The sequence below is a fragment of the Coffea arabica genome, chromosome 10c (assembly GCF_036785885.1).
Source record: "Coffea arabica cultivar ET-39 chromosome 10c, Coffea Arabica ET-39 HiFi, whole genome shotgun sequence".
NCBI classification, from domain to species: domain Eukaryota; kingdom Viridiplantae; phylum Streptophyta; class Magnoliopsida; order Gentianales; family Rubiaceae; genus Coffea; species Coffea arabica.
Window position 1 is genome coordinate 47,247,629 of NC_092329.1, and position 12,284 is coordinate 47,259,912.

The 12,284-nt window shown below is 33.8% G+C and overlaps 1 protein-coding gene across 2 annotated transcripts; it reads right to left on the reverse strand.

Annotated features, from left to right (window-relative positions):
• Positions 1–960: 960 nt before the first annotated feature.
• LOC113714805 (vacuolar protein sorting-associated protein 26A) lies at positions 961–9,212 on the reverse strand. 2 transcript variants are annotated; one of them, XM_027238884.2, is made up of 12 exons: positions 8,944–9,212; positions 8,773–8,827; positions 8,593–8,667; positions 7,329–7,403; positions 7,156–7,228; positions 6,344–6,388; positions 6,031–6,142; positions 3,867–3,933; positions 3,218–3,262; positions 2,472–2,527; positions 1,946–2,121; positions 961–1,516 (listed from the first exon to the last, which is right to left on the reverse strand). In XM_027238884.2, the coding sequence occupies exons 2-12, from the start codon at positions 8,773–8,775 to the stop codon at positions 1,338–1,340; spliced, it is 906 nt and encodes a 301-aa protein (XP_027094685.1). In that variant the 5' UTR covers positions 8,776–8,827; positions 8,944–9,212; the 3' UTR covers positions 961–1,337. The 2 variants fall into 2 exon arrangements, with proteins under 2 accessions (XP_027094685.1, XP_071925278.1); XM_072069177.1 differs by lacking the exon at positions 6,344–6,388.
• Between the last annotated feature and the right edge of the window lie 3,072 nt (positions 9,213–12,284).

Genomic DNA, 12,284 nt, shown 5'->3' on the forward strand with positions numbered 1-12,284 from the left:
GCAAAATATAACACTTTTTAGGAGCCATTTAATTCAAATTCCACAATTACTATCGCTGTCGATATCATAGGGAGGCAGTGTGTTTGTTAATATGGAATGGATTTTACGATTTATTACTTTTCTTTTTCATTATTTCTTTTTTTTTTTTTCCATTTTTTGAAACCAACCCAAATGGTATCATTTTGTTTTCTTATTTTTACATTTAAGGAGATTAAGATGAGTATTTTTATCTTTAAGGAGAATAAAATTGATAATTAAGATGATTGTCCAGTGAGAGATGGTTAATCAAAAAACCCATAGAAGAGGCCTATCATTCACATTGATTTATTCTCATCGGCCAGAAGCAAACATCGTGTAAGGGTATAATTGAATTTGAAACCCAACTAGGGGTTGAAGCCCATCGTAATTTTCTCCCCCTGTATTTTCCAGACTTCAAAAGTAAACTGACGAAGATATGCCTGTTCACATTTCATAAACGGGTCTAACCCTTTCTTTGTGATCATATTACTACATGCCGAGATCGTGTTAATATCACTGTGTCTTCCATCAAGAAATAATACAATTACTATGTCATTTAGCAACATTTTGTTTTGTATTTTCAAGAAACATAAAATTGCAGTATATTAGACCTGAACAGCGTTTTGGACAGTTCTGAAGTCGCAATATAACAAGATTGACCTAATACAACAGGCAGACAAATCAAAGCAAACCACATACGAACTAGTGACAGTCTGAAATGAAATGAAAAAATTGGGATGTCCGAAGCTCAGAAATTCTAATCTTCAGATACCATCTGCAGTCAGTATGAAAGAGAAGTCCTAATGCCCCTCAACAAGGGGGTGTCAAGATCAAGATACACGGGCAGAAGTTCAAAAGAAAGAAAGACGGGTAAAAAAAAGGAAAGGACAAGAAAGTTGCGGAAAACAAATAGAAGTCCTAATGCCTCCCAGCAAAAGGGTGTCAGCAGAAAACTTGACAGAGATAAGATAGAAATGCACGCAGGCAAAGTACAAGAACAAACACAAATTATAACATCCTGTCATGATGACTACATCTATCAGCGACCAGGCAATGTTTACTGCTGTTTTTCATGCTTATCCATTTTAACTCCACAATGGTTGCAAATCACAAACAAAGATCCCAACCTATCCTGTACTCCCCATATACATGATCCCCAATCTAAAAATTGCAAGTATAATGTATTGACAGCATGAACCACCAACAAAGGCAGTCATTTCACGCATCAACAGCAGAATTCCATCTTGTGAGAACACCAAAGCTTGAAACCATAACCAATCCAGTAGATAATTATTTATAGACACCAATCATATCCTACATTAAGATGTTTCTCCAAGGCGGAACATTGTGATTTCCTGCTGTTTGAAATACCGCCGATCCTCTTCATCAACAAGAACGAGGTTCAAGTAGTATTTGACACTAAATTTGTTGTTGATGTTGCGATAAGTAGGTGTCAGCTCATATGGACTCAGGAAAAGCCTAATTGGAATTGATTCACCTGTGAAAGCGTGTACAATAAAATTGACTTCATTGCTAAACCTCCAAACTCTTATTACTGCACCATTTGGAATATTACTAGATGTTTACATATGATTCATCAGTGGCCTAAAACATTAGAAACATAGGCCACAATAGAAATTCTTACTAAAACTAGTCAATGCATATGCCAATAAACAAAAATTGTGGTCATATGCAGATTACCAAAAGGTTTTCTCTTTTTGAAAAAGTATTTGTAACTTGACAAATCAGATCCTGATGCAAATGTACAAGATGCTTTTGTACACTATAATTTACTACACACACACACGTATAAATGTGTGTGTGTGTGTGTGTATAGAGAGAGAGACAGAGAGATTAACATGCCATAAATAGATGAAACAACAAATGTAAAGTTTCAAAAACTAAAGCAAATGAATCATATGTATACCTCTCACAGGAGCACCATCCATCAGTTCAAACTTTGCAAGTGTCTCCGTCTCAACATGTGTGTTGGCCCCTGAGCCTGTAGATTCTCGGCGCCTGATCTCAAGATCCATGTTCTTTATCTTGATTCTTACAAGAAGAAAATATATCTTGCCGATAATAACATCCTTTAGGTGATACCTATATATTCAAAAAGATTCTATTTGGCATGTGAGTTATTTCAGCACATTAAGAAGAGATCAGGGGAAACAAATACAAACAAAAACCAATGAACCAATAACAATTCATAAATCGATGCAATGAAGTGAATCTCTAAGGTATGGAATGCTTCAAATAGAAGTCCCTTTATAAAACCAACCAGTATTAAACTATTTGATTGAAAAGGAGAGACCTTGCCAACATGCTAATTTCGTTGGTCATAAACGAAGCAAGACGAACTCAGCCAGATGAAAAATGATTATTCAAGACTCGAGTGTGATACTCCACAACAACCAAATTGAGTGCCAGTCAGGGGTTAGCTTTAAACTTACTTGCTCTTATTGTACTCAAACTCTATATGAAGGCAATCTTCGATCCCTACTTCCATCTGCAAAAATTCAGATAGTGCAATCAATAAAGCATTTAAATGATGCACAAGCAAAATTTGCATGAAAAATTACGCTCCAATTCAAATGAAATGTTGAATGTGGACTTGCTAAACATGTCTAGTAGTTGCTTCCAATAACTGGGTCCATCTTTGCCAGAAAGATGGACGAACAAATTCTCCTCCACCTTTCTTTATTACAAGGCAAAGGTAACTAAAAGAAGAGACATAAGAGAAAAGGGGCATTATCTTCAGGCTAGTTACCACAGGACCCTACTCTACCAGTATTCAAATGTGAAACAGGGTTTAATTCAGTGTGACATCTTTAAACCTCCAATCCCTCTGAATCTTAATGTAGATAGTTGGCTAAGGAATAAGATGCAACTTTATTTTCATCCACTCTTCTGAAACCGACAAGAAAAATGCGTCATTTACTTCTTCCCATCTGCTCCACCCTTCCTCTAAAGCAGGAAGAGGGAGGGAGGGAGAGCCTCACAGCATGAAGATCTTACAAAAATGAAAAGTTAACTGAAAACATAGATAGCCAAAGACCATATGTACCACAAAACTTTCCTATATTTTTGCATGTACAGTTCTGTGTTTTAGTTTCTTATATCATTTTACAGGCATCATATGCACCTAATTCTAAAGGCAATGCATTATTAGATAAAACTAACTGCACGAAAGAAATACCTTAATGCTATTGTTGATAGATGGAGGTGGACCATAGTTACGAACCTGAAATGTAAAATAAAAAAAAATTAGACAAACAGAGTCTGCCTGCTAAAACATAGAATAGATGGCAAAAAAAGAGGTTCAATGGATTCAAAAGTAACCTAAAGACCGCAACACATCCATTTCATGTACATTGAAATCACTTCATTATCAGATTTTTATTTCTCAATTTCTGATAAACTTACATATCAAGACATTATCAAACTTGATTGCTGATGAAATTGAAGTTCATCATACAAAAGCTAAAAGCTACCCAGTGCAACACACCAAATATTAGACGGTCCATATAATACAGGAATTGATTCAATTTATTCTCAGAAGGGTTGACACTATATAAACCACAAACAAAAAGGTTTGCTTATTATCAAAAACCATATGAATAAGATATTTAGTTTCTCAAGCAAAACATACAATATTAAGGGCATAACTACATTAAGAAATGTCTTAAATTCATGATAAAACTTTCTTCCCAGAAATCTTATAGATCTGCTTCCACATTATATTATCTGACATTCCAAGGAAGGGATAGCTTCCCTTAGAATATCACCAGACACTTACAAAAATTTGCATTCAAACATTCTCCTATGAATGATAGAAGAAATATTACCACAAAATCTTGATACTCTACAATGCTACCAGCATAGCCCCGACTTATTGTTACTTTAAGAATATACCTGCAAAATGTAAAAGATAAAAAGGTTGAAAGCTCAATTTATTAGAACTTTCAACTGTCTCTCAGAGAGAGAGAGAGAGATTGTATTCTGCATATAAGAATCAACAGTCCAATATATACAACCATATTCACTCCCATTTCAGCAATCATTCTCCAAGCAAACACTGAATGAGACATCCAAACAGAAAGGCCCCAGACGGTTGAGACTTGGGAAAAAACATTTCAGCTTGTGAATAATAAGAAAGGCAACATGTAGCTTAAGCTATGAAACAAAATCCAACTATTTGTGAAATGATATCCTGACTCGGGATTTTAACTGAAAAGACTAGCATCATCCAATCTGACAATACTGAAAACAATCAGGTTCCCCTTGCTTTAGCAATTTTGATTATCCAAAGGTGCGTAAAAATAGTTGGCCCAATTTAACTCAAAAACTAGCACCGTCCATGCTGAAAATACTCAAAGAAATCATTTTCCTCTTGCTTTAGCAATATTAATAATCCAACAGCGCATAACAGTTGTTCGTTTTCTACACATTCCTCTCCTCTCTGACCTTGAATGTCTTGCTTCTACCAATGAATTGGGTATAAAAAGGTTGAATCATGGCCATAAGAAAACCATATTGGTACTAAAAATAGAGGCAATTATTAGTTTAAATTTCTTGTAATTGGATTCTTTCCCTGGGCTTACTTAATTTCACCAATACTCACCATGATCCAATTATGCCGGAGAAATTTACTTTCTTTCCAGAATTCAATGCTTCATGCATCACAAATGTAGTCATGCCCTGTTAGAATGTATTTGAGGTCCATATACAAATGCAAATCTACATGCACATAAGCACAACAGATTGGGAACTCGCTGTCACATACAGCTAGAAAACTTTGACTACAAAGATGAACGGAACCAATGTTAAGTATCCAAGACACTTCAGACAAGAATAAAGATTTCAGTGAAGTCCAGAAAATTGACAAATTTGTGCACTTTCTGTTTTCTTAGTTACTCAGCTTAATGCATTTTAAGCTATCTTAATCTCCTACTATGAACACACTGTTTTTATGACTTTAGGGCTTTGTAGGAGTCAAAAGTTAAAGTGTTAAAAGCCGAATTTGATGTTTCCTCTTAAAGATGTCAAATTCAACTAGACTTATTATGCTGTAAGTTTTTATCCTTTACGTTTCTTAGTTGTTATGTTTGCCTAATTAAAAAGATTCCTTAATCCTGATGAGGTCTTGGCCTACAAGACTCACTCTTTCTGTACATATTTCATTTATAATAGCTCAGAAGCATAGAGACAGAATGAATTTATGTCTCTTTAGGTGGTTATCTATGGGAAATTTAGGCCAAATTCCTAGAATTTCTACTTCCTCTTCATATGTCAAATCCTCAAATTTCTCATCTAAATCTCTAAAGCTTCAAAGCCAAAGTTTTGAAATCAATAAATATTCACTATTATTTCTCAGTGCTGCTTTTATAGTGGGAAAATTATGTGACAATATTGTTCTGAACCAGATCTCTTGAAACAAAATTTTGACAATTAGTTATATTTCCAGATGACAGAGGGGCTAAAAGTTTCAAAAGCAAGAGCCAAAAATAGAAGAATATATTCTTTTCAACAATCTATCCCCCACTGTTTTGTCTGGTTCAAATACTTGACTTGATATGCTCACTTGCTATGCTTACTTTAATATTATATTTTCTACTTTTATCTAGGCAAAGATGCTAAAAACAAATTTGGGAAAAAAAAAGGGAAAAGCTAAAGTAGAAAGTTCAGAACAGCAGAAGAAACTTCGAGAAGACAACAATTGTCCTTAGTCCGATAACTTCTAACTTAAATCAATAAATAGACTAGTATGGCACTTAAAAGCTAAAAATAACTGGCTTATAGCAAGGTACATGAGCTACATGCAAGTATTAAACAAAGTCATCAGTACTTTCCTATTATGCAAATAAGTCAAGTCAAATCCAGAACAGATTTCAGCAGACAAGAGTTATGAGTAAGATTCAATATCCTTAGACCAAGATAACAATCAATAATTATTCTCCATATGCACTTAATATACCCCTACAAAACTGAGGGCAACAATGAGTGGCTCACCGCAGTCGCACATTCACCCCATTATACGTCTCATAAGGCATTTCAACAGTGGAAAACTCAAAGGGATACGTCTTCCTTTCATATATTTCACCAGGAACATCCAGCTCACGAACTACAAAGGACAAATAAACAATTCAAACATAAAAGAACAAGCCAACAACTTTTTACAGCTGCATAATAAGATAACAGAAGTTATCAACACACTAGGAATATCATGAGTGACAATACTTGAAAAGGATGGTCAAAAGTAACATGTACAATTTGCTAAATATTCAACCTAATTAACGGCACAGCCCTGAGTAATAATACTAACCAAGAGACGTGAAGTCATAAAAGTTGTTTCTGTCAAAGTACATTTCTGCAAACAGGATTGCATATACAAAAATATTAGCTCAAAACTCATAAACAGTGGTAAAATAGCAAATTAAGGAAACAATTATTTTAGACAGCAGACATAAAATTCAAGAGAGAAGCAGCAAAGTATCATAGTATACTTGATGCTCAATTTTAAGGCTATATGCTGAGAAAAAATGCTAAATACACCTAAGGTGAATAAGGAAATTGTCTTAGTCATCAATACGCATCACTATCAGATGCTACTACCGTATTAGTTCAGAAACATTAAGAAAAGCCACATCATAACTTTAAAACTCATTTCTCTTTTCCATAATCTCCTCCAGGGTAATCAGTTGTCAAGGTTGTGAATCAATAAAAGACCAGAAAGAAAATGTACGATAAATGCAAGTCTTCTCTCAATGATCTAAAATGAGATGATCAAAAAGTTAAATCAGGAAAAAATGTATGATGAATGTATACGACTAAAATGACCTTTTTATCACAACATTTTGCTTGAGCAGCTATTAGTTAAATCAAGAATTCAGCTTTATCCTGGTTTTTTTTTATTCTTCAGTAATAGAACCCTTGACTATTTCAATAAGAAAGTACCATGATCTCTCATATACCTACAAGTAATATTAACAAGGTTAGGTATGTTACACTAAGTAAACAAACTAAAATAGATAGGAAATAGTAACTCCTGAGCAGAGACCATAGTAATTGTACAATTCTTATTCAACAGGAACTTCAAATAAATTAATGCATAAGCAAATTCACTTCAACGCTCACCTATCTGACCAAGAAGCTCAACTTTGATTCCATTGTGTTCAACTTTCTTTCCTGAAACAGGTTCAATTGATATCTGAAAATGTTACAAAAATTAATTTTCAAATTAGAATTCTCCAGATTTATAACAAATCAGTTATGTGAAACAGTGTACAGTTGAATCTGATGCATGATACCTTCCCACTGATGTTTTCTTGACTCTGGAAAAGAGGAACCATTACTGTCTGGCCATTTTCTTTCTTTAGTGGAACCTGATATAAAATACATGACAAGGAATATCAACAGAGCACAACCACAATTTCTATGTTAATACTCAGTCATAAAGCGGTATATGAAGCAGCAACAACCATTACTTTTCCTCTCCTAAAACAAGCAAGAGGAGGGCACAAATACATGCATGTGTTCAGCCCAAACATAGAGCAAAAGCTTATTTAAGAATTCCTTGAGCAGACTTAGCTGCGAAATGGACATACATCTAAAATCCTATGGAGAAATCAACAATTAAAAAGCTAAGCATAAAAACTCTCAAGACAGCTAGTTATTCAGCCCAAACATAGCAAAAGCTTCAAATTCGTTGAGCACACCAGACACAAATTGGACATACGTCCAAAGATCCTATAGTAACATCAACAATTAGAAAGTTAAACATCAAGACATGCTTAACTTGTCCACCTTCTTGCTGAAAACATGTTAAACATTATGAGATACAAATGATTACAAATAAAATCAATTACAAGAAACAGCCAAAAAAATTTTGTAGGATAAAGCATAACTAAATGAAAGTAAGGAAAATTACTCAGCAATTGTGTCAAATAAGATCAAACAGGCGAATAACCACCCTCATAACTCAAGTACTATCCTGACATATTTTCATTAATAACCATATCATATCCTATTTGATAGTTCAATGAGTTGCCAGTCCACGTTCTTGACATGTTCTACAGCATCTTTCTCCTTTGTTTCATGCGGAACATCCAATGCATTCAGCAAACAGAATTTAAGCCCACAAATAATAATGTGCTAGATGTTAGGGGCAGAATTATAAACCAAAATTTTTTTCCTCAAGAAAAAAAAATTGAATTTTAGCTGTTGAGAGATCATAATTGATTCATGTAGTCTTTTTTTAGTTTATACCCTGTTGACTTTCAAATGTCCTTGTCTACTCTTCCTGCTTTTTCTAGTTGCTAAAGCAGCTCCAAGGAGATTTTTTTCGCTGACAAAATCAACTACTATACAGATGTTTCACTTGGGCTGTTCTTTTATCTGCTTTAGTAAACCTTGATTTCAGCTTCAACTATAAAAAAAAATATCAGTAATAGCAAAGCACACAACAATTACAGAACTATTTTGATTGATTAATTCAAATATTCCTTCTCTATAAGTTTAATCAGTAACAAACATTCTCGTGATTAGTTTAGTGAACAAGAATGCTAATAGTACCTGCTTTCGAGATTTCCCATCTGAAAATGTTATTGAAATGTGACATGCTGGTTTAAAAGCCCCAAGTATATAATTCTGAAATTCAAACCCAAAAATAAAAGATTATACACGAATCATATGCAACAGCAAGAGAAGAAAGGAAAAGATAAAGCACTAATACTCTAAGAGGAAAAACATTACCATGCTGCCCAAATTTTAAAAGCCCCTAAGCAGAAACTGTATAATCTTCAAAACCCTGCATCATGATTAGAAAATGTTATATAACGAACTAAATGCAAAGAGGGTTAAGATCCGAACTGGTTAACGATTTCAGACAGGTTAAAATGAGAGTGAAGTGGTGCTGGGTAATACCTGCTCTCGTCTCGCCTTGGAAGTTGCGATCGAACTATGGAGGAGAGAAAAATGACGAGTGCAGAGAGGAAACGAATAAGAGACAAGAGGAGGGATTTGAGAAATGGACAACTATTAGTATAGATCGGGAACAGTGGAGAAGAATAGTTTTGTAGCTGGGTGTTGACCTAGCAGGATAGGGAAGAAGGAGGGGCGCAGCGGTGGAGGAGCTGTGGGAAGAGGGTGGGACGGAGGAGGAGCTGGCGGAGCGAAGGTTCCGATTTGAAATTGGGTTGGGCAAAGGCATCAATCGAGTGATCTTAAAGGCAATGTTTTAAAACCCGGACCGTCAATTGAACCGGTGAGGTGAAAAAGTCGAGATTCAGCCGATCGGATCGGTTTGACTTCGGTTCAATAAAATTTTTTAAAAATAATTTATATAAATATATATATGCACAAAATAAGACATGCAATGGACTAATTTAAAACTTTATATGATGAAAAGTTCACTATTTTTGAATAATTTGGATTTTCAAAAATAAATTTTTTAAATTATAAGTTAAAACAAATAAATTTCATCTCAATTTCAATTATATCTACCAAAAAAATCTTAAATCCAACCCAAAAATATCACAATATTTTGAAATTATACAAAATTCACGTCTATAAGAATTTGACATTGTGAACTTAAATTTTAATTTACGTCTTTGAGATTTAAAGATTGTAATTTAAAAAAGAAAGTTTGGAGTTCGAAAGAAATTAAAAGAATTGAAAATAGAAATGCAAACTTGATAAGAAACAAAAAATGAGATAAAAGTGAGTGGTTGTGGCATTAAATAATTTGGGTTAAAGAAAAATAATTCTTTTTTAACTTTTTCCAATTTAATGGACAAAAACAAAATTAAAAGATAGAAGAAAACATCAATAAATTAAAACTAAAGATGTTTGATTAAAAATGGAGTGACACAAGAAAAGATGGGAGAGAAAGAAAGAGTTGTAAATTAAAAAGAAAGAGTCATGAGAGAATGAGATTTTGTAAGAAAAATGGAAAAATGAAATATAGATGTTTGTTTTATATAAATAAGTTATCAAAAAAAACAAATAAGATGTGATGGTGCAATGGTTACTACATTGGTCTTCTATTGCAAAGGTCTTGAGTTCGAATTTTGATAGAAACATTTTGCAAAAAGTAAAAATAAAAAAAAACCGGTTCAATCCGGTTCAACACGGTTCACCGGTTTTCACGGTTTTGACCGGTTCTCTAGCAAAGTCAACCAAAGCATAGAACCGGACTGGTGCCATGGCCGATTCGCAATTCAACCGGTCGAACCGGCCGGTCCGGTCCGATTTTCAAAAACATTGCTTAAAGGCCAACACATCGCGTTGTCCTGATCAATTTTTTTTAAAATTTTGTTTTGAATGGATTTTTGCTGACATTTTTTCTTAGTTTTTTTAATAAAATTCGAATCCACCATTTTCGTCATTCACAATCTTCACAATTTTGTGCATCATTTTTGGGCAAAATTTTCTAATCTTGGCCAAAAAACCTGAATGGCAGTCACTTTTTTAATTGCATACTTTTACCTCGATTTGTAAAAGAGTATATTCTAAAACATATTTTCAAAAATATTTTCAGAAACATGTACTGAAGTTTATGTTAATATCACTTGACACATTAGAAGTTTTAGAAATATCACTCAATTCCTATATTAGTAAGATTGTAAAAGGGTATACTCTGAGACACATTTTCAGAAATATTTTCAGAAACATATATTGAGGTTTATGTTAATATCACTTGACACATTAGAAGTTTTAGAAATATCACTCAATTCCTACACTGGTAAGATGGGACCATTAGTTACTATGATAATACATGAATTGACAAAATTATCTTCACTACTTTAACAATTTTCAGGTAAAACATTATGAAAAATAAAAATTTTAGATAAAACATGTAAATATTATATTATCATCAACTTGGTAGAAAATTCAATCTTAGACAATAAAAAAGGTAGAATTGGGAGAAAAAAATGTCTCTCATTAAATGATTATTATAAGAATATTTTAATAATACAAGGCATAATTATTAAATTCGGCCCAATCCAACGGTCGAATTGGTCGAACCGGTGACCCGGCCATGAAACTGGACCGGTTTAGCAATTAGATCAGAATTGAAAAAAACTCGCTTGGAACCACTTGACCCAGACGATCGATCTAGTGAACCGCTAGAACCGGTAGTTATTGATTAACCCATCGGGTTTTAGGAATTTTTCTAGAGTTACCCTTTTACCCAATTTTTTATTTTTGACCAGCCATACTACATGGGTATTGTCATCTTTTCGCTACATATTTAGCCAATTAGAAGAAAAAAATCGAAGAGAGATTGGGAATTAGAAATTCTTTTCTTTCTTTCTTTGAGAATTGAGAACACAGAGCAGAATTGAAAAGGAATTCTTTCCTTTGCTTTGCCGGTTGCACTGAGGCACACATTGGAAGTTCGAATTGGAACTGGAAGCTCTTCTATTCTTTCCCCGCTACCGAAGCTGCTGTTGAAGCCAGTGAAGCCTTGAAGCCAAGCACGTACCACGGCACCAGTAAAGCCTTGAAGGTAAGTAATAATCTAGTTTTCTGCTCATAATCTAGTTTTCTGCTCATTTTTTGCTTCAGTCAATTTTACTTCCTCAATTGTAGATGAGGGTGCAGGAGTTGCTATTGCATTTTATGATTATATGTGAAGCAAATGTTTAGTCTTTAGAAACTGCAGTAGTTGCTATGAGACTGCATGTTATAGTAGTGGCTTTACTTATTTTTATAGTAATCTTTTTTTATAGTGTTCAAGGCTTCAAGCTAGTGAAAGAGGATATATCATTAAAAAAAAGTAAAAAGAATGGCATCCATGTTTAATTAGATTTTCAAGGGGTTTGCTTGATTAAAGAATGACTCCAGGGAATTTTTTGATATATCATCTAAAATTGACTCTTTGGAGTTGCTTGATTAAGAAATTAATAGATTTCTAAGCAAAAATTAATAAATTTAGAGCACCAATTAGTGTCATTTACAAATTTCAAATTACGAAATTGTGAGAAACAATTATTAGGGTCCAGTCTAACTATTTGACTTATGAACCATTTGAAAATGCCAAGTAATTCCACGTGATTGATCCTTTGCATGATCACATAAAGGTCCGCATGTCCTTTTGGCTTCTCATCAACTCCCTAGTACCCAATACAATAACTTTATCTTCTAATGAAAGCTGTCTCCCTATTGTATCCATAGGTTGCCTCCAATTGTCTCCCAATAACATAAAGTTAATTTTGCATTTTTTGCTCTTGGTTGCAACTTCTTGATCTATATATGTTTTG

Coding starts and splice junctions, on each gene's coding strand:
- LOC113714805 (XM_027238884.2), bottom strand. Junction 6,389..7,155: donor TGAGCTTCTTGGTCAGATAG/GTGAGCGTTGAA, acceptor TCCTGTTTGCAG/AAATGTACTTTGACAGAAAC. Junction 3,934..6,030: donor GGGGTGAATGTGCGACTGCG/GTGAGCCACTCA, acceptor TACATTTTGCAG/GTATATTCTTAAAGTAACAA.